General features: G+C 37.0%; 1 protein-coding gene and 1 long non-coding RNA gene across 5 annotated transcripts in view; both read left to right on the forward strand.

The window, feature by feature from the left end:
* The first annotated feature begins 993 nt into the window (after positions 1–993).
* Positions 994–12,927, forward strand: LOC131980119 (uncharacterized). Its single transcript, XR_009395189.1, has 3 exons — positions 994–1,189; positions 1,274–1,411; positions 12,875–12,927. It is a non-coding gene; the product is annotated as an uncharacterized LOC131980119 (long non-coding RNA).
* A 23-nt stretch (positions 12,928–12,950) lies between these two features.
* Positions 12,951–23,190, forward strand: part of adcyap1r1a (adenylate cyclase activating polypeptide 1a (pituitary) receptor type I) — a 39,742-nt gene continuing 29,502 nt past the window's right edge. Inside the window, exons 1-2 of one of the 4 annotated variants that reach the window (XM_059344285.1) lie at positions 12,951–13,177; positions 17,474–17,678. In XM_059344285.1, coding sequence (XP_059200268.1) covers positions 17,637–17,678 — 42 coding nt within the window. In that variant the 5' untranslated portion in view covers positions 12,951–13,177; positions 17,474–17,636. The remainder of the gene's footprint in view (positions 13,178–17,473; positions 17,679–23,190) is intronic. The other 3 variants (XM_059344286.1, XM_059344287.1, XM_059344288.1) reach the window with 3 other exon arrangements.

Raw genomic sequence — 23,190 nt, forward strand, 5'->3', positions numbered from 1 at the left:
GTTTGGATAGAGTAAATGTATAAAACTAACAAAGATTAATGTGGTGCGGTTAAAATCTGATCATGAGTGCTTCCAAAATATAAGTTACACAGCCCAAATAGGCTAATTCTGCTCTTAACCCAAAAGAACCCAGACCCAGTTATCCGTAAAGGAAAGTTATGGGGGATATATCACAGACCAAGTGAACCACGCAGAACATATTTATGATATGGGGGTTTTTTTGGTCATTCTGTGTCTTTTTTTTAGTAATTTAGTTTTTTTCTGTCATTTTGTGTCTTTTTTTTGGTCATTTTGTGTCTTTTTTGTGTCTTTTTTAAGTAATTTAGTTTTTTTCTGTCATTTTGTGTCTTTTTTTGGTCATTTTGTGTCTTTTTTAAGTAATTTAGTGTTTTTTCAGTCATTTTGTGTCTTTTTTTGGTCATTTTGTGTCATTTTTGTGTCTTTTTTAAGTAATTTAGTTTTTTTCTGTCATTTTGTGTCCTTTTTTTGTAATTTTGTTTCTTTTTTGTGTCTTTTTTAAGTAATTTAGTTTTTTCTGTCATTTTGTGTCCCTTTTTTCTAGTAATTTTGTGTCTTTTTTGGTCATTCTGTGTCTTTTTTTTAGTAATTTAGTTTTTTTCTGTCATTTTGTGTCTTTTTTTGGTCATTTTGTGTCTTTTTTAAGTAATTTGGTGTTTTTTCAGTCATTTTGTGTCTTTTTTTGGTCATTTTGTGTCTTTTTTAAGTAATTTAGTTTTTTTCTGTCATTTTGTGTCCTTTTTTTTAGTAATTTTGTGTCTTTTTTGTGTCTTTTTTAAATAATTCAGTTTTTTTCTGTCATTTTGTGTCCCTTTTTTCTAATAATTTTGTGTCTTTTTTGGTCATTTTGTGTCTTTTTAAGTCATTTTGTCTGTCTTTTTTGGTGTCTTTTTTAAGTAATTTGGATTTTTTGGTCATTTTGATACTGCCTCCAGCGGCCCCCAGGTAATTTGAGTTTGAGACCCCTGTCCTAGAATATTTAAAGTGTTTGTTACATGGGTGTCACTGTGGGTTCTTATGGGTTAAAGTCATTTTATTCAATAATGTCCCATCTGTTTCTTTATAATAATGACTATTCTGTACATTGCTTCTACTTTTTCTGCCTTTGTGCACCGATTCTACTTAGACTAGCAACAGAGATGCCTGAACACACTAACTGACAATAAATACGGTAAACACACACACTCATACACACTAAAATCTCCCCTACTGAGTCTTCTGAAGCATGATTTGTCATTCTCCTCTCCCACACCAGTGAAAGGACCTCGTGACGACATGTGTCATCCATTACAGAACATTTCGTTGAGCCGCTTTTCTTTTTTCTCTCTGACAACCTGCAATTATACCAGCATGCTCTGAGGAGTCAATCTACGCTGCCAGCCGCACATTAAAGGTAATCAAAAGCTTTTGAGCCAACTTGTCGGGAACAAAATGGAGGTTGAAGCCCTATACTGTCATACTGATACTGACGGCTTCAGAAGAAAGACCCTTTAAACATCATTAAAGACTCTATGTGCTACATATTAACCTCAATATCTCCTCTCAAATCACTGTTAATAACTTATAGTTGAAGAGTTTTTGGCGTAATCTGGTCAGTCACCAATGTATTTGCAAGGAGAAATAAATATTTTGAGTAACACTTTACAATAACCATCATTTATAGATGGTAAATAGACCATTAATAAATGGTAAACAGATAGTTTATTAATGTTTAATCATCATTTATAAACCGTATATAGGCCATTTAGAATGGTGAATAGAAAATGTAATAATGTTGAACTATAATTTATAAATGCCAAATAGATTACTTTACCATAAACAAACATAATTATTAGTTTATTAATAGCTTTACACTCATTATAACATTTTTAACACCATATTAAGTATGTAAATGATTTCAAAATGATTCATATACCTTTAAGAAATTGCTTGAAAACATTTAAAGATTAAATATGTATGGAATTTTGTAAATGGTTAATAATAACTGGTTTATAAACCATCTATAAACATCACTTAAATGGTTATTGTAAAGTGTTACCATATTTTTTACTATTTTTGCTTTCACAAAGTTGTTGCCCAATGCCATTTTTTGTGGTTGAACTCATCTCACATGGTTCTGATATTTAGTTGGTTGGTGCTCGTGCCTCATATAATAAGGGACACATTTCCCACAAACTGTGCTGCATGCCTCCAACTGACTGGCATTTCTCCACATGCATTTGTTTTTTAAAAGCAAGAGAAAGGGTGAGAGCTTGTAACTGAGAATTTTCCATCAGCCTTTTTGCTCATCTCACCATCTGCCATTGCGAGAAAACATTAGCTCCTTCTGTGCTGGAAGATCAGCAGTCCTCCTCCTCCTTCTCCTCCTCTTCTCCTTCTTCTTCCTCCTTATTTTTTGGTGCCATAAAGCAATCCAGCAGACCTCCTGTGAAATCTTAACCCGGTAGCATGAAAAATGTAGCGAAAGGCCAGTTGAAGCTGCCAATCGTCTTGGCCGTGATCTCTTTGTTTGTGCTAATTATGTTAGTTTATCAAAATGATGGTGGTGGTGATTTAATAATGTTAAAAGGCTAGACACGGGACTTTAAATATTTAATAACACCTATTCTAATGATGCTGAGAGTGTCTTGTAAAACACTCCTTGCAGCAAGGGCAAACTTGACCAGAATTAATGGACAGATGAAACTTCCTTAGCATGCAAATATAATGTTTCTATTAGGCCAGTTGTTTATATCACAATGTGGCAGCTAGTGTGAGTAGAATTCATCTATCTCTCTGAGCGTCTGCAGAGAAAACTTCTAATGCCAATATGGCAATTCATATTAAAAATATTACTTGAATATGCCCTTTTCTTTAAACAAAAAAGCAAACTTCACACATAGCAGCACTTTGTATCTCAAAAGTGCCCTGTGGGGTTTTTCTTGTAAACAAACAAAGTCTATGATTGCATTCAGCGTCATCCCCAAATGTTGACTGAAGTTCCTTTCACATAAAATATTTGCAAAGCTAAAATCCTGCACAGTTTGCATTTATGTTTACGCTGACTTGCTAGTAGTTCTTCTTCACTGCCTCTCTTTGATCTGCAGAATCTTGTGTAACGTGCATCTTATCATTTACGCGTTCATGCACATGCTAAATGCTAACCCAGTCATAACTTCATTGATCCATATACACTACTGGTCAAAAGTTTTAGAACACACCAACTTTTCCAGAATTTAATTGAAAATTATGCAGTTTAATGTCTCAGTGTACTCTGGAATTAATGCACATTTGCAACATTTAAAATTCTTTATTGAGCATGATAGTGTTTTGAAAGTAAAAAAAAGATTCAAAATCACATTTTATGTTGGACTAAATGACTAAAAAAAGACACAAAATGACCAAAAAAAGACACAAAATGACTAAAAAAAGACACAAAATGACCAAAAAAGACACAAAATGACTTACAAAGACATGAAAAGAATTCAAAAATGGACAAGACTCCATAGAGTTAAGTAATTAACAAGTTTCTTGAAAAAAAAAAAAAAGACCTACCGGTACTTGTGTAATTCTGAAATGTACATTATTTTTCAGTTTTGGTTAAGCTTACCTTTTTTTATTTACCTCTGGCAGTTCACCACTTACCTTTGGACCCTTTCAAGCTGTTCATTTGACGTGAACTGCTTGAATTTCAATAAAAAACTGGAAAAACTGGGGTGTTCTAAAACTTTTGACCGCTAGTGTAGCTCCTAATGGTAGAAAAATGCCACAGGTGATAAGCATGGTCACACAAGCATGTTTGCTGAACCTGGAGATTGCAGGATGTGACACCAAGGAGATCAGTTTAGTAGTTTGTTGTCTGTTTGAGTTCTTCATATTGTTGATTTCATCAAGGGAAAATGTAGATTGTGGGTTTGATGTCAGTGAGGTAGAGAAGGAGATGAGAATAAATAGTCTGGACATATTCCCAGAGACATCATCCTTTGGTTTCTGCTGCTTTACAGCCTTTTTAGCAATCACCATCCTGGTTTAAGGCCATCATCAAATTTTTTTTTTTTTAATGCTACATTATCAGCTATGGTAGTGATATAACTTGCATGGTTAGCAAGTGACAATTAACCTATGGCTAAGCCCCGCCCCCTCCACTCACTTGGACAAACAGTCAACATTGGGTGACGGGTAAAACCCGTAAAATAACTCTAAAATAACTTTAACATCTCTAAAAAAACATCTCTAGCAGAGTGACAACATGTTGCCTCAAATACGTTGTTGACTTATCCACGTTTACTTGGTGTTGTCGTCATAACTTTATCCAGAGCAGACACTTATATGGGTTGAGATGTTGCTTGGGAAAGGGTAGTAAATCACCCCGTGGCCCAGCCTCTCTGGATACCTAGTGTCGAAGTTGCATGTACCCCATGAACACCGTTTGATCATTTTAAACTTAAAATATCAAGAAAAAACATTTAAAAACGATTGAAAACTGACTAGCTCCAATGCATTTCAATGGACATGGAAGCAGAGAATGTCCGAGTGTATTGAGTTAGCTATGCGCACTGTGATTGGCTCATCGCGTTTGGGGGCGTGGCTTAGCCATAGGTCAATTGTTCTTGTAAATCAGGGGTCAGCGACCTTTACTAGCAAAAGAGAGAAAAAATGTCAAAATGAAGCCGCAAAACTCATTTTGAGCCTTTTAATGGAGATAAAACAGCATACTAAGTCTAAATTAGCCCACCAACATTACTAATATGTCATAATGAGCATTTATTAATATGATTATGTCTGTTTGAAACTCCAAACTAGACTTGAAGTTGACAAAATCTAAAGATTAAGCGCTGGGCCGTAGACTTTTGTAAGATAGGACGCACATTTTAGATGACTAAAAAATATATAATGCCGTTCATAAGCTACACATTTTTACAATTGAATAATATGAATTGCTTCAGGCCTACACCAATGATGAATGACAATTAAATGTTAAAAAAAAAATCAAAAAACTATTTATTTTGTAATTTGGTCTGAAGAGCCACATGCCGACTTTAGAGTAAGTAAAATGTTCGAGCTAACTTTTACCACGTCGAAGTGTTTTTTTTTTTTACTTCATCAAAGTTCTCAGATAAAAAACACGCAGCATGCCTTGGTAGCAACATGTCAATCATGAGTTAGCCACGCCCTTAAGTATATCCTGCTTTATCGTCCATTTTTACACCAAATTAATATATAATTTACTGAATGAGAACTGACGTTGTTCTGACGTTGTTCACCCTTTTGCTGCCATAGAATGGAAATGAATGTGTGACTTCGCCCTTTACCTTTTCAGATCTTCATTAGGGTTCAAAACTAGAGGAAAAACCTTTTAAACCTTTCAAGGATGAACAGTAATGAGTCTTTATTAGAGATTTAGAATAGGTAAAACCATCTACTTTCTGTATTTTTTTACTTCCTGCAACAATGTCTGCACAATAATTTCATAACCATTGTTATTTAGCCATTAGTTATTTCGTCTATTGTGTCTGTTTTGTTGTTGTTTTTTCGGTTGTTCTTGTTTTGGAAGAAACTCTTCACACTGACACTTCTTCATCATCATGCAGCTGGTTTCAGTCATCCAATCAGGAATAAAAAGGTCAGAAAATGAAACAAACCACCAGTGGTTGTATCAAAATTTAAATAGATAGTTGAGGTGCTGGAGGACAGTGGTGAAGGAAGAACTCAGATCATTTGCTGAAACAGAAAAGAAGCACTATCACAAGCTAAAAATCCTGGATTTAAAGATTTAATTAACCCTTTGATGCACAACATATAAACACCTTCTAATGCACAACATGGGTCAAAAATGGCCCGCATTCATCTTCCATGTTATTTCATGCTGCTGTGTGTTTCTGTGCTCTATCTTTTTAAATCTTGTAGCAGATTGATCAATCAGCTATGCACATGAGAAAAAAGGCTGGGAAGGCCAATGGAGGACTTTGTCGGCTGAAAATACCAAAAAAAGTTTTGTTGTACCGAACCACTCAAAAAATGAAACAAACCACTGGTTTCTGTGCTCTATCTTTTTAAATCAATTTATTTTATGATTGAATAGTCCAAGTATTCTTTGAATATATTTTTTTTATTACAACCGATCATTATATCCATTTCTTTTCAGGTAATATTTTTTACCTGGAAGAAAAGAAATGGATATAAAAAAAGATATTCAAAGAATACTTGGACTATTCAATCATAAAATAAATTGATTTAAAAAGATAGAGCACAGAAACCAGTGGTTTGTTTCATTTTTCTGAGTGGTTCGGTACAACAAAACTTTTTTTGGTATTTTCAGCCGACAAAGTCCTCCATTGGCCTTCCCAGCCTTTTTTCTCATGTGCATAGCTGATTGATCAATCTGCTACAAGTGGGTCACTCAGTGGGGGAGAGATCTGTGGGAGGAGAATGAGGAGAGGATGGGGGTTAGGATGAGGTCTACCTGCTTCCCCACAGGGCCTCTTTGAGATGAGCTGGGTAGGTGGGCTGAGCACTCACACACTTGATGCTTCCCTCCTACTTTCTGTCGATGATGAGTCACCATGGCGATACAACAGTGTGATTGGTGCGTGTTGGCAGGAGAGACTCAGACAGAGATGGAGCTACGCCCTGTGGAGAGGCTCATTGAGTGGCAGTGCAATGGAGCAGACACCTTCAGCAGTTTTATCAATGAAGCAATAATCAAGAAACTCACTTTTATAACAACTTGTTAAATATCTTGCACAACTGCACAGAACAGTAAAAAGCAGGTTTATTATTTGTATTCAGTTTAGAATTTATACAGGTTTATTATTGTATATTGTTATTTGGTATATTATTTTCACAAGAAACTGTACCTTTTGTTGTTTTGTTCCTGTATGTTGTTTTTTTGGCATCTTTATGGTTGTTTCGTGTATATCTTGTGGTTGTTTTGCTCTCATTGTCTCATTTTGCATCTTTGTGGTTGTTTTGGATCTTTGTTGTTTTGCTTCTCTTTGTGGTCTATTTTGCAGCAATAATCAAGAAACTCACTTTTATAACAACTTACCAAATATCTTGCACGACTGCACAGAATAGTAAAAAGCAGGTTTATTATTTGTATTCAGTTTAATATTTATACAGGTTTATTATTGTCCAAAAACAACTAATCATCAATTATGATGTTATTAAAAGACATCTTAATACAAGCACAGATAGACATGTTGGTGTAATAGGTTTTGACTTTTTTTTACCATTTAATTTGACCATATCTGAACTTACATAGACAGAGATAGAAAATCTATTCAGGAAACTTTTCACAAGAAACTATACCTTTAATTTGCAGTGATCCCCTCAAATGTCTATCAAGACTTAAATTCTAAGATTTAAAAACTGTTTTTATATTGCTGAAAATTAAACAAAAGTGAATTGTCTCGTTAAAACCCCCTCTCTGAATTTTTTGTACAATTGCAAACACTTGTTCTTGTTCATCTGACCGTGTCTTTCTGAGATTGATGGGACCTGACAGATCAGATCAATTGCATTCAGGCTTGATTGCTTATCTTCCATGGCTCGGATTATTGGGATTACTTTTGCATTTTTATTATGCAATCAAAATATACACTGGAGAGAGCAAAACTATCGACACTGCATCAAAAAAATGCAAGTTATTGCAAGAATTTAGGTGTTAATGCATATCCAAAATATTTGTTTGCAAATCCAAAAGTTTTGCTTGCTGCTGAGCTGACTCTTGTGGGCGGGACCAACAACGAAAGATGTATCTCTATTGGCCAGTTTCGATTCAAAGCTTAGTGCAGGTTTGAAACCTGGAAATTTTAAAGAAGAATCCTGACCCACATATATTCAGATACATGTTTTTTTTTTTCAGTGTTGATTAGATTTCACAATAAGGTACTTGTTTACTCAGTAGTTTCACACCCTTAGGGCCTTTTATTCTGATGTATTATCTGAGCCAGGAAGGCAAGATTTTATGCTTTCTTAGGACATGGAGAGATGATATCTCCAATAAAGCCATGTTTTCATTTAATCCTTTTATCATGACGTTTTGAAGCTTTAGCCAGGAAATTAGCTTCACAGACTTTTGATAAAAATAAAAATATAGCTAAAGGCTGGTCCTGGCTAAAGGAGACCACAAGGGTAGAAATGGATTATATTGCCGAGGTTATAGTGTGAAACGATCAATAAAGCATTCTAGGTAATTAGTCCATATGCAACACAGAAAAATAGAACCTGGTCTCACAGAAATCCGTGAAATAGCCACGGATTTCGATTAACTCAAAATCCGTGGAATAGCCACGGAATCGCTCAAATTTCCGTGAAACTGACACGGATTTCGCTACAATGCAAGTTAATGACAGTCATATCCCGTGGCTATTCCATGGATATTTGTTCCTATTGGTTTGTTCCAAGTCACGTGACTTTCAAGGTCCCGGCGGTCAGAACAAAAAACATGGCGGACAGTTCTCTCATTTTTAGTGAAAAAATTAATATTTTGACTTTGTTTCTGCATAAAAATGGATTTTGATCAAATTTCTAGTGAGAAATATATGTTTTATTTTCTAAATATTCACTCAGTGAATGTACATAATCACTTTGTATGTCATTTACTTCCATTGTAGTGAAATCCGTGTCAGTTTCACGGAAATTTGAGCGATTCCGTGGCTATTCCACAGATTTTGAGTTAAGCGAAATCCGTGGCTATTTCACGGATTTCTGTGAGACCATGTTGGAAAAATACAAAAGCAAAATTCCAATTCAAAGAACCCTGAACCCTGAAAGCTGAATAATGTGGAATAATAAGTCTAATTGATGTTCTCAGGGTGGAGAGACCATTTAAAATCCAGAAGGTTGCTGGTTTGACCCTTGACCCTGACAGACATTTCAATTATGGTGCAGACCATCAATGTCCCCGTGTCCTTGAGTAAATGCTCCAAATCCTAAACTGATTATTTTCTGCTGTGATAAAAACAGAGAGTTAATAATTTGAAATAACCCGGTGATGATGATTTTTGTTTTTCTCTCTCTTTCTATTCAGCTCACACTCTGTTGTAATTATCACAGCAGTGTGAGTCTGTTGCCTCGCTGCCTTCTCTAAAGTTTACACAGAATTGGAAAGCTAAAACACTCGAAGCGGAGGAAGATGCAGCTGAGCGTTTTCCATGGAAACAAGCCTCAAATCATTGTCTTACCTGCCTTGTATTATGCTGCAAAAAATAGCCTGCAGATTGCTGACTGCAACAGCAGAGAATTTTTGAATTTCTCTGAATAGGAGTATTTTCATGGATGTCCTTGAGGCCAGTAACACTGTTAAAATGTTCCGGGAACAGCAGGAGACATGCGTCACTGCCCTTCATCCAATCAGACCTTTTCATGGATTTCTTTCCCCCCCTCAACATTTAATACATTTTGATAAGGCGGGTGTCTTCAAGTCAGTTAATGGGGCCTTTCCTGTTTTCTGTTTTATTCTCAGAGAATATCCACATCATTGCAGGGTTTAATACTTTTTATGCCTCATTGATTTATGGCCAACCTATCAAACGGCCCCAGCTGGGTGATCAATCTTCCCTACGCTCAAAACACCATCCTGCATAGAGCTGCCACGGGAAATTGTGTCGCCTGGATCCAGGGGCGCGTTGAGAATCTGAATGAGGGGGCCAACAGGGGAAGAGGGGGGTACAGTTTTTAAAATGAATAAAAAGACATTAAGACTCACACTTAAATCCTGGGTTCTTAGCAAAAATTAGCTGCTCCTTAGCTCTTAAATTGCTTATTCAGTGTGATAAATGGAGTCAGAAAAGACATCAGGTTCCTGGATACAGACAGTTTAAGGCCCTCCATCTCTCTTTTTTTTTTTTTTTATTAATTTAGACAAAACACAACACAAATCACCATCATTTTCACTATAATTTAATCAGTTTATTACATTTCTGATTAAATGTTTGGGCTATAAAATATCACAAATGATTGTCTCTGTTTCCCAAATCCATCATTAACAAATCATTAAATTGCGTTTTTTTTTGTCCACAAACAGCCCAAAACCTCAACCTACACCTTTAACTTTCACATAAGAGAATATAAGTCAGCAATTTACAGTTTCTTAAATGTTCATTCAAGTATCAATTACTTGCAAAATATATATTCTTTCACTTGACTAATTAATTAATTAATTGACTTACATTGCTTATTCAGTGTGATAAATGGACTCAGAAAAGACATCAGGTTCCTGGATACAGACAGTTTAAGGCCCCCCACCTCTCTTTTTTTATTTTTTTTTATTAATTTAGACAAAACACAACACAAATCACCAATGGACAAACACAGAGAGATAAACAAAAACAACAAAATCACAAAACCAACCCAAATAAATAAATAAAACCACAATAATAAACAAGAACCTTAACACATCAAAACTAAACAAGACACAAACAAACATCAGACATAATTACCACATAAAACATACAGTATATCAGTAAACTTGATAACCTAAGAGAAAAAAAGGGTTAAGTTAAATGCCAGCCTTCCACTTCAATAAACCTTTCCCACCTTTCCAAATACCGTCCAGCATCACCATTCCTATTAGCAATATAACCTTCCAAAACAAAATAACATTTAATAAGCATCCTAAATTGATTAATATTCAAATAATCTGCATTGACAGCTTTAAAAATAAATCTTTTCCCCAACAAGATAATTAAATTAATAATATAACTTGCCCCCCACCTCTCTTACACTGGAGCAAGACCCCCAGACTAAATACACAAAACAACAACATGACAACACAAACATCTTTGTGGTCATTTTACATCGTGTTGTAGTTGTTGTTGACTTCTTTGTAATCATTTTGTGTCTCTTTATAGTTGTTTTGCATATTTTTGTAGTTGTTGTGGGCTTCTTTGTAGTCACTTTGTGTCTCTTTATAGTTGTTTTGCATATTTTTGTAGTTGTTGTGGGCTTCTTTGTAGTCACTTTGTGTCTCGTTATTGTTGTTTTTGTGTATTTTTGTACTTGTTATGGGCTTTGTTGCCATTTTGCATCTCTTTGTGGTTGTTATATTATTATATATTATATTATATATTTTTGTAGTTGTTGTTGGCTAGTCATTTTGTGTCTGTTTGTGGTTGTTTCGTGCATCTCTGTGATCGTCTTTCATATGTTTGTGGTTGTTTTGTTCCTGTATGTTGTTTTTTTGGCATCTTTATGGTTGTTTCATGTATATCTGTAGTTATTTTTTTAATCTTTTGGTTGTTGTGTTTCCCTCTGTTGCCATTTTGCATTTTTGCTGTTGTTTTGGATGTTTGTGGTTGTTTTGCTTTCATTGTCTCATTTTGCATCTTTGTGGTTGTTTTGAATCTTTGTTGTTTTGCTTCTCTTTGTGGTCTTTTTTTTGCATAATTGTGGTTGTTTTTATCGTTCTGTATCTTTATGGAGGTTTTGGTATTTTAGCATATTTGTGGTTATTCTGTTAGTGATCATTTTGCGTGTTGTTGTTGGGATTTTTAGCATTTTTTATGGTCATTTTGTGTCTCTAGTCGTGTGATTAAGTGTCCAATAAGAAATGACTACAGTCCTTTCATATAGAGCAGGGGCCTCAAACTTGCGGCCCGCGAGCCAATTGTGGCCCTCGTGACTATATTGTGTGGCCCCCACCTTGATATGAAAGTTTAATGTGAGTTTTATATGAATGGCACTTTACTGTGTTGTGTGTGGAAGGTCCTTTTATTGTGGAGCTTTGTTTCACTTGTTTCTTTTTTGGTAATTCTGTGTCTTTTTTGGTAATTTTGTGTCTTTTTTTAGTAATGTTGTGTCTTTTTTTGGTCATTTTGTGTCTTTTTCTAATGATTTTGTGTCTTTTTTAGTAATTTTGTATATTTTTTTGGGTCATTTTGTGTCTTTTTCCAATGATTTTGTGTCTTTTTTAGTCATTTTGTGTATTTTTTTGGTCATTTTGTGTCTTTTTCTAATGATTTTGTGTCTCTTTTTAAAGTAATTTTGTCTTTTTTTGGTCATTTTGTGTCTTTTTCTAATGATTTTGTGTCTTTTTTAGTCATTTTGTGTCTTTTTTTGGTCATTTTGTGTCTTTTTTGAGTAATTTAGTTTTTTTCTGTCATTTTGTGTCTTTTTCTAATGATTTTGTGTCTTTTTTAGTAATTTTGTGTCTTTTTTTGGTCATTTTGTGTCTTTTTTGAGTAATTTAGTTTTTTTCTGTCATTTTGTGTCTTTTTTTTGGTCATTTTGATACTGCCTCCAGCGGCCCCCAGGTAATTTGAGTTTGAGACCCCTGGTATAGAGATTCTGCTCCATGGCTGTATTCAGTTGAGACTTAATTAAAGCAGTTTTTGGTATTCAGAATGTTGTTTATTTGCAGATAAAATGTTGAAATGGACTTTTGCTTTGGGCCCACTGATGCCCTGAGGCGGTTGTTTTGGTCGCTGTCTGTGGTGCTGAAAGTAAACAGGAGTGCCAGCGGCCACTCAGACACACTGGCCAGGACCAATCACTGTCTGAGGAACAGCTCAGCCTGTCTAACCAGCGTGTTTGGATTACTGTGGAGCACATTCGGAAATTCAGACGTTAAACTTGTGACTATATGTGACTCACACACACATCCTGGGGCCGACTCAGCGACTCACAAATTGCACCCAGCAGGGAACCGGACCTTGTGCCTTCTGGAGCGTCTTCGAGGCGCAGGCGCAAATGTCAGAGAGTTTTATGAATAGTTTATTCTGTAGAGCAAAAAGTCCCACGCATGTATGCCACGCGAAGACACGTACGATGTTTTTTTTTTTTTCCTTTTGGATTTCAACATCCCATAAAGAAAATCCTCTCCCCCTCCAGCTGCGTTTGTAGACTAAACTGTTGTCTCACTTTGTTGTCTCAGTGTCTGACGAGGTGCGGATCCCGAAGGAGCTGACTTCCTCCTCTTCTTCCTCCTCCTCCTCCTCCTCCACCTCCTCCTCCACATCGTCGTGGTGCCGCAGCAGCAGCAGCCAACGCGGTGAGTGCGTCCTGCAGCAGCAGCAAGCAGCAACAACAGCAGCAGCAGCAAACGGCACCTGTCGTTTTCCACACCAACCGTTTTTTTAGGAGTAAAACAAGATATTCGAAACAATTCACAGCCGGGGATCCGTGAATACCGATGGCTTCATGTGTAGATATTCACGCCTCTGAAAATTACGCATCGGTAAGTTCCTTTTGACTTGTTTTCCACGCCGAGTGGGAAGGCTGCGCGCTTTTACTCTCATCTTTCGCTGCGGCTGCTCAATTATGAAGGCTTTCACTGAACCCAAATGTGTTTAAAAGATAAATATGTCTTAGCAGGCAGGCTGTGCATGAATTTAGAGTGGCAGGATTCAGTAGGTAGACGCTTTTTCCCTGCTGATGTTTTCCATGTGCATAGCGAAGGTCACACACATGCATTGATGAAATAAACGTGTTCGACTGCGGGAATAAAGGGTAAAAAAAATGCTGGTCAGAATTGATTCTGCACCACCAAGGGGAAAATCTCTCGTCTCTGATTGATTGTAATTAAGACTGGTGTATTTTTCTCCCACATGACATTTCACAAGCTGTTATTTAAATCATAAGAATATAAATAAAGTGTTCCTGTAATGCACCCTATACTGTGTGGCCTGTATGATTATGGCACAGGATTAATAACTGAGCATATTATCAAAGCTGCCAGGAACTAATGATTTTGATTGGCTGCACACTGACAGACATGCAACCCCCCCTCCCCTTCTCACAGCCTCTAACAGACTTGCATTTGGGTTAATTGGAAGCCTTCTCCTGTCTTACTAGGATCGTTTCAAACTGAAAATGAATTATTAATGCACCACCATGTTCAGAGGAATTCAATGCACATGAGGAGGAATCTGATGTGAGGAGACAGAGCTTTAAAAACAACCCCACTACAATAGAAATAAATCATTAAAGAGAGCTTGTTTTTCTCTGTATTTGCAGCTGTAGTGTGCAGCTTTATGCATGTGCACACACACACAGTTACACACCACACTGTGTTAATCTGGATGTGGTTTCCAATCTTCCTTAGGGGTCCGTTTTTTTGGTAATCTTTGCCAGTTTTTGGTCAAGTTAAGTGCCTTTGATTTTAAGATTGAAATCTTTATCTTCTCAACACTTGTATTAGATTAAATAAGCAATGCAATCAGTGCATTCGGCAAACCCACACCCAATGCTTCACTTGCTTCATTATCAAAGGTGCAATGCAACTGAACAGCATTTGTATTTTCCCCTTAAATTTGCATCACTTAAAAGATTCACAGGTTTCTACACATGTATCCTGAGGAAAAAAAGCAAACACTCTCTTGCTTCCTTGCCCTCAGGATAGTTTTGATGTTGAGCCCCTTCCTTATGTTTCCTGCACCAGTGTTCCTCAAAAGCCATATGGATTTGTTCTAAATACAAAGGACTGTTTTTTAACTTAATTTGGAGCCTCCAGCAACATGGCTGCTGTGACATTTTGGGTTAAAGAGATGGAGAGAAATGGAGCAGATCTAACAAGTTCTTCTCTCTGTCCATCTGTCTGTCTTCTTAAACAGAAAAACGTTTTTTTTTCTTCTTAAACGTGCATCCTGACAGCTTGATTTCAGCCTTACTTGACACGTTATCCCTCCTCTATATCTCCGGGTTTTTTCTCCGAGCACGGTCTGTGCTATTACTTGATAAAGCATCCGAGAGATGCTTTAGAGGTAATTGGATTTGGTACTAGAGGGAAGGGACACAGAGAGGAATTTGTCTGTGTGTGCATGAATTAGCTTAGCTAGCTTATATGTGTGTGTGTGTGTGTGTGTGTGTGTGTGTGTGTGTGTGTGTGTGTGTGTGTGTGTGTGTGTGTTTGTCTTCATATAGTTGTGAGGACCAACCCATGGAAGAATACCAACATTGTGAGGACATTTGTAGTTGCGAGGACATTTTTTCCGGTCCTCACAAAGAAAATGCTAGGATAGCCTCTAAAGGCCTTAATTAATCATCTGTATGAATTTCAGGGAAGGTCCTAACAGAGATGGTAAACCCTGAAATGTGTGTGTTGGGCTAGGGGAAGTGGTGGTCCTCACAACTATTAAAGACATGTATGTATGTGTATGTGTGTGTTTGTCTTCATATAGTTGTGAGGACCAACCCATGGCAGAATACCAACATTGTGAGGACATTTGTAGTTGTGAGGACATTTTTTCCGGTCCTCACAAAGAAAATGCTAGGATAGCCTCTAAAGGCCTTAATTAATCATCTGTATGAATTTCAGGGAAGGTCCTAACAGAGATGGTAAACCCTGAAATGTGTGTGTTGGGCTAGGGGAAGTGGTGGTCCTCACAACTATTAAAGACATGTATGTGTGTGTGTGTGTGTGTGTGTGTGTGTGTGTGTGTGTGTGTGTGTGTGTGTGTGTGTGTGTGTGTGTGCTGGCCTGTGTGCTTTGTGTTTTCAGTGAATCATTGTGTTTTCGGGGAGCTGTGTGGATGAGTAAGACGTTAAAGGAGGAGGGTCGGGTGGGTTTTAAAGTGTGACCCCGAGGCTCATCGGTTTTATTACCTTAAAGGAAATTTATGCGATACTTCCAAATTTCTTGCCTTTGGTAATCAACTTGTCCTTCATAAATCTCTGCCTTTGTCTCAAGGTTCTGCTTTAATTTGGAGTGCAGGTGATGACATGTCTGTTGTGGTCATAGATAACCTCAGTGAGAAACAACAGATGCTTCCTCTGTGGTTTGATCAAGGGGTTTTTATGAGTGTGAGACTGTTGGGATGAGATATGAAGTGATGCATACATACTGGAGAGGTGTGGTTTGTAAGCTAGGCGTTTGTTTATGTGTGCCACCGGAAGACAATGCAGTCATTTTCACTGTAATTTAATCTCTTTATTACATGTCTGATTAAATGTTTGGACTATAAAATATCACAAATGATTGTCTCTGTTTCCCATAACCATCATTAACAAATCATTAAATTGCGTTTTTTGTCCACAAAAAGCCCAAAACCTCAACCTACACCTTTAACTTTCACATAAGAGAATGAAAGTCAGCAATTTACAGTTTCTTAAATGTTTATTCAAGTATCAATTACTTGCAAAATATCTTTCACTTGACTAATTAATTAATTGACTTTCACCCCCCACTTTTCTGTGCCTTCTATTTCCATTTACCAGTAGAACATTTAGAAAAAAAATTAAAGGTTTCCTGTGCCAAACTATAAACTGACAGGTTAATTAGTCAACAAATTGTCTTGTTCCACACATTTAACAATATTAAATGTTTGTGGTTCCCGAAGTAAAAGTCTTATAGACATAAACTCTTGTGGTAAAAAAAAAAAAAACAGTGCAAAAGATTAATGACTTTGTCTGTTTCTTTGAAAATGAAGATACATGGACATAAAAACTTCTAGCTTGCATTTAGCTACAACTCCTAAGACACATCTCAGCAAGAAACATCTAATCACTGAGCTTAAAATACAAAGAAACTGGCTCCTTTCGGTTTCTTGCGCCACTTGAATGCAAGAAAATGATTTAGAATAGAATAGAATAGAGTAGAATAGAATGGAAAGGACATTTTGAGCGATGGACCTCATTTTGTACCTTGTGAGAGACAAAAAATATGAGAAAATATACTAAAGGCAAGAACACACAAAAATGTAAAATATGTCAAGTGCTCAATGAATTTACAATGAGAATAAAAAGTGTCATTGCTATTGTTGCTAAGTGATCCAGTGTGTCAACTTCTGTTAGTGAAATTGACTAATTTCAGAAGTTGACACACTGGATTTTTGCTAATTTAGAGACATCTCTTTCCCAATGTGGATCTATGGGAAAATGTTTTTCATCACAGGATCGACCTGGAAATTGTAATTCTACCTGGAAATTGTAATTCTACCGTTTAGCCACGATGTGAAACTGGATTCAAAGCCCCATGCTCTTCCTGGGGGCTTGGTAAAAGTAAAAACCCAAAATAAAAGTCTCAGTCTGCAAATGAGCAAACATGTCCCCTTTAAATGGGTTTCTGGGTCAATTTTGGATGAATTAAGAAACTCTGGTGCCATCTTTTGTTCTGATTCGTGTCTCCGTCTGGCTTCGACTCCATAGCAACAGCAGCCGAGGCTCCTGGGTATTGAAGTAGTTTGAGCCGAATCCAGGCCAGAACCACGGACAAAACAAGCCTCCCCTGAGACAAAGTATTAAAACTTTATAAAATAAACCTATATGATTGTAACATGATGTGGGAGAGCTCCATGTTTCTATTTTCAGGTACAGTGAGGATATTTATGCCCAAAAAAATTGATATGAGAATAAAAAAAGGGGGGAAACACTACCAAATTTACTACCAAAACATCAACATTTCAACAGCAACTATATCCAATACTCAATTTTCCAAAAATAGTTAGTTTATGTTTGCATTAATGTAATAAGTGATACAGTTGTTATTGTTTGTTCTCTTACGAAACCCTTTTTCCCTCTGTGTGTTGTATTTCAGAGCCCTTGATGCTGAAGTGTGGCAACGTTGAGGGGAGCAATTTCAGTGCTTCCTTGTGAACACACACACACACACACACACAAACACACACACACACACACACACACACAGACACACACTCATATTGTGGCGCCTTTTGGATACAAGCGCTTCCCAGGAAACAATGAGAGGCTTCCTGCTGACTGCAATCTTTCTGCTGCCCTTGGTGAGTACTTTGTGTACATGTATCTGTGCACACATGTAGGTGTGTGTGTGTGTGTGTGTGTGTTAACCATAAATCCATATATAAGCGAGCGAGTGTGCTCATGTCTCCATCATCCACCCACTCCTTCTCAGCTTTAGATTTGGTTTATTTTCATACATGCACTCTTGTGCGGGTGTGTGTTGGTGACAGGCGCTGGAAGCGTGGAAATCACCATATGCCGCATCAGCACATCAGCATACGTTACAGGTCCTGGATCAGCTCAGTGCTAAGACGACTGGCCGCCTGTTAGAACAATAACAGATGGCCCGGCTGACCGGAGAGCTGCCTATCCATCTGCTGTGACTCACTTTTATTAGCGGGCCTCATTGAAATAAAAAGCAGAATGGAAGAGTTGTGCAAGATGTGTGGGAGGAATTATACCCAGCACACTGATGCGGCACAGCAGCAGTTTCCCTGGTGAAGCTACAAATTATTTTTGGTTTATATGAAAATAACATTATGCGACTCTGACGTCCACTCTTTGTGTATCAATTCGACGATGACGTCTTTATCCCTTTTGTAATTGGACTAAATTAATTCACAGTGCGACCTTGCAGCCACAAACCTCTTTTTAATGATGCCCCTGAACATATGTGACGGGTCTCTACAGCTGACATCTTTGCACAGTGCAGGCTGGAGCTGACCTTCAGCGGCTGATGTGGCAGATACGTCTGTTGTGATGTACTTATCGTGTGTCAAACGGGTCTGTACGGTGTGCCAGTGGTCTGCGACGTCAAATTGGAGTTTTATTATCTGCACTGCACGTTGCTGTGGGAGCTGCTGAGTTATCTGGGCCCCTGGAAAATAGCCTTGGGAAGGGAAACGTGGCTCTGCAGCTTCCAAATGGATGGTTTATCTGGACAGACATCTGTTCAAGGCAGAGGAGAGGAGTGACTGGGAAAGGAGTATGAGAGGCATACTTAAAACGAAATGAATTGATCTCTCCTGCTGTGCTTTGCATTGATGTCATGGTGCCTGTTTTAGCAGACCTCAGTTAACCTCCATTGTGTTGCACTCGCTCTCGGAAAATACAAGTTTGTGTGGAAAATCCTTCCTAATTTCTACCAGCTAGATTTGTGATGAATTAAAGATAACACCATTAAAATGGGGTTATCTTTAATTCCTTAAAAAAGGAATAGTTAAGCTTTTTTTTTTAATATGCTTTTTTTGCTTTTTGGCAGTGATTTAGCTTAGAAGATTGATACTTCTCTCTTATCTTTCAGATAGATATGAAGCTGCAGCTATGACACGGCTAGCATAGCTTAGCATAAACACTGGAAGCAGGATAAAACAGCTTTCCCGGATCAGTCTGAAGTAGGGATTTAAATTATTTTCCGCTAACCGACAGTAAGAATTTTGACTGATTACTACAAATCAAATCAAATCAAATCAACTTTATTTATAGAGCCCTTTAAGACAGTGTTAGCTGATACAAAGTACTGTACATGGCAGGAACAAGAACAAGCAAAAACAACTAAAACAAAGCAAGTCTCATGCTGGGTAAAAACCAATAGAAAAAAGTGGGTTTTAAAATGAATCTCAATTTTAAAATTAGTCTTCATTTTAAAATTAATCTTAATTTTAACAAACCACAAAGAACAAATAAAAAAACTAAAACAAATAAAAACAGAACAAAGGCTCATGTTGAGTTAAAAGCCAGTTAAATAGGAAAAAATATTATTATTTTTAAAAATTAAAAGAGAGACTGTTCAGCCTCTGATTGGTCGACAGACTCAGCCCAAGCCATATCAAATATCTAATCAGCCAATCACATGGCAGCAACTCAATGCATGTAGACATGTAGACATGGTGAAGACGAGCTGCTAAAGTTCAAAGCGAGCATCAGAATGGAGAAGAAAAGGTGATTAAGTTACTTTGAACGTGGCATGGTTGCTGGTCTGAATATTTCACAAACTGCTGATCTAACAACCATCTCTAGGGTTTACTGAGAATGGTCAGAAAAAGAGAAAATATCCAGTGAGCGGCAGTTCTCTGGACAAGAATACCTTGTTGATGCCAGAGGTCAGAGGAGAAAGACCAGACTGGTTGGAGGTGATAGAAAGGCAACATTAACTCAAATAACCACTTGTTACGACCAAGGTCTGCAGAGGATCATCTCAGAACACACAACACGTCCAACCTTGAAGCAGATGGCAACAGCAGCAGACGACCACACCACCACTTTATTAGGTACACCTTGCTTGCTAATAAAGTGGCTTGTGAATGTTATTTATTAAACATTAAGGAAAAAAAAGAAAAGCTGGATAACTAAACTTCTGAAATGGATATGACCGCACCAGAGAGATTGTCAGAGCAGAGCAGAAAAGTTGAACCAAGGTGGAAGTAGACTAAACTGATCTCGTACTGTATGCATGTATTGCTCAGCATAGTAATAATACTACTAATAGTCCAAGTTTTCGGAATAAAACTATCTTATTAATTGCCTCTCATTAGAACTTCTCAGGCCTTGCTGAAGCTTGCACTGCTACACTGCAAAAAAGCCAACTTGTATTTTTTGGCCTAAAACTGTGATTTAAGTTGGTAAAACTTGGAAATATAAATTATTGACATTTAGGGCAATAATGTAAGTTAGCACAACAAAGGAAGCCAGTTGTCTGCTAAAAAAACAAGTTTGTGAGTTGTTGTTACTTATATCTTTAAGTTGGGGTTCACAACAAGGGACAATAGTTCTGATAACTCTTATTTCTTTGTTGTGAAATGTGGGAAAGCAGTGAAATTCGGTCATTAGCGAAAGCTAGCGGCTAACTGATGCTAGCGGCTAACTGATGCTAGCGGCGCTGCTTGTTACAGCTACAAGAGTAGCCATTAGCGTATCAATGCTAACTCAACATTGTGGTCGCAACATTAGCTGACATTTCATAGCGTCGTTACAATCGTGCCAATTCAGCACATTGCAGAAGTTAGCAGAAGTAAGGATTAAAAGTTATTACAATGTAAAATTATAAATTAGTAAAATTTACAGTTGAGTTGACAAAAATCTGAATTCAGAGTTGAGCAAACTCAAAAACAAAACTTAGAATATTTAGTTTAATTATCCAACTTAAAATTTTATGGAAGTTTGTTGCCTTGAAATTTTGAGTTCACCCAACTTTTCTTTTTTTGCAGTGTACGTCTCTCAAAAACTACACCCAAATGGGTGAAATAACACGTTTTTAGGGAATCCTGTTTTAGGAGGTGTTGTGTGCAGGATTATTATTATTATTATACTCTTCAGGTGTGTGTGTGTGTGTGTGTGTGTGTGTGTGTGTGTGTGTGTGTGGTAGATTGAGATGCAGGTGTGTCACTACCATTGGATTAGAAAAAACACATTACATACCAATTATAGTAAAAATAAAAACAGTATAGTCACATAACTATAATAACACATATTACCTGTATCCAGGATCATGTATAACACATGTAATAATACTGTCATCTTACATTTCTGTCTGACAAACAGATATTAGTCATCAACATCCAATTATTTCTCATTTCTGTTGGAGCACAATATGTACTGGCTTCTAGCTGGTTATCTGCTGCTTAGCAACATGGATGCTTGCAACGAGTACAAAGAGGTTTTTCTCTCAAGCAGTGCCAGTGTTGCTTTCATTAAATAATGTCAAACCCTATTGACGACATGAAGAAAGTGAGTCCTTTAATATCTCTTTCTGTGTTTGTTTTTGTTCAGCCGCCATGGTTTCTGCACAGTATTTGACAAGTGTTGTCTGGAAATGGAATCGCAGCAGAAGCTAGATAAAAGATGGCTCTGATGACGCTCCACATAATTCATGCAGCGTTTTTTTTTAAGATTCTGCCCATGTGCAGCAAGATCAAGAAAGGAAGTGAATCCCGGGACATCTTCACAGTCGGCTGATGCCCTATCTTATCGAGGCAGCGAGGCCTGGAGTGAATTCATATTGGTGGGCAGAGAGAGAGAGTGATGAGTCAGCCATGGCTCAGAGGGCAGGGACATATTACACCTATCAGTTCACTGTGAGAGTGAAGGGAGGGGGTGGTGCGTGAAAGCTAAGGGTGCAAAACAGAGATTGGCTTTAAGAGATTGAGGGGAAGAGTTATAGAGAAGTTGATAGGCATGCAGTAACTCTGCTTCCTCTGGGGAAATAGTTTCCTGACTTAGAGTAGAGTAGAGTAGAGTAACTCTACTGTATTTCCAAGTGGAGCAGAAAATGGGAATGGGATACAAGTTTAAGAGGGATTGGATTCAATTGCTCAGATTTGAACACTTTAAATCTTCTAGAATCTCCCATATTCAGCTTTATGCTTCACCTTAGCTCATTAAATTCCTCAGCAAGACATGACGTGGCTGTGACTGGAAACAGAAATGTGAAAAAGTAGCTAATTTCAAAAAGCTTATTTTTGTTACAAGGCTACGTTTAAACCCATTTAACAATTCTAATCTGTTAACAGGGTTTCCTGTATTACATTTAACTTGTTCTGACCAGATTTCCTGAACAAAATAAAGTCACAATTTTGATTTATGTTATGGAGATGCAAACAAAAAGGCAAATTGATATTTGTTTTTATTTATTATTGATTAATTATTTTATTTTTTTTACTTAAAAACAAATCTGGAAAATTATTTGTTGTTAAACAGCACTATTAATGTCACAATTTTCATAAATGTTGTGGAGATGCAAAGAAAAAGGCAAATTTGTGTCTCTGTAAGCAGAAAATGTGTCTAGTTTTTTTTATAATATATTATATTATAAACATAAATACCATAAACACCCAATGTATCGTATATGTCACATCAAAGATCATTGACATTTAGGGGTAGAATTAAAAAACAAACCTCATAAATGTGTTCTATGTGGTCCACTTGGTCTGTGGTATAGCCCCCATCATTTTCCTTCTTATGGGTTAATCGCTTAAAAGTGGATGTGAATTTGTGAATTTCTGGAGAACAACAATTTGGAGCTCCCACTTACCACATCCATGGACTTGTTAAATCAGAAAACAAAGAATAAGAAAGATAAAATCAGATGTTTTGGGTTTTTTTAAGCAAAAAGCTTTTGCCAGTATAATGACAAACACAGGGCCATCATCTCACTGACAGATATTTGACTTATAGCAACAAATGTTGAATCAATTAAAAGTGGGGTCTGGTATTGGTATTCTTAACTCAATACCCTCCCATCAGAGCTCCTTCAGAATGTTAAAGTGTCAGATCAACCTTCACTCTCGCTCCCATTATGTTTCTCTCTCTGTCTGTGGCCTTTCTGCAGTAAGTAGTAGTGTTGTATGACTCTTGTCTGAGCCACTTTGCAACTTATACAGTATGTGCTGAATTTGACAAAAAGTTTATTAGATAAGAATCGCTGACTCCAGCTTCAATGCAGAGAAACAGGATAAGTTGGACTGTTTTCTCCTGCATTAATGTATTTTTGCCCACTTGGGGACAGCACATAAACATATGGTGGATTTATTAAGTTGTTGAAAGTGTTCACAAACA

The sequence above is a fragment of the Centropristis striata genome, chromosome 11, assembly GCF_030273125.1.
Source record: "Centropristis striata isolate RG_2023a ecotype Rhode Island chromosome 11, C.striata_1.0, whole genome shotgun sequence".
Lineage (NCBI taxonomy): Eukaryota > Metazoa > Chordata > Actinopteri > Perciformes > Serranidae > Centropristis > Centropristis striata.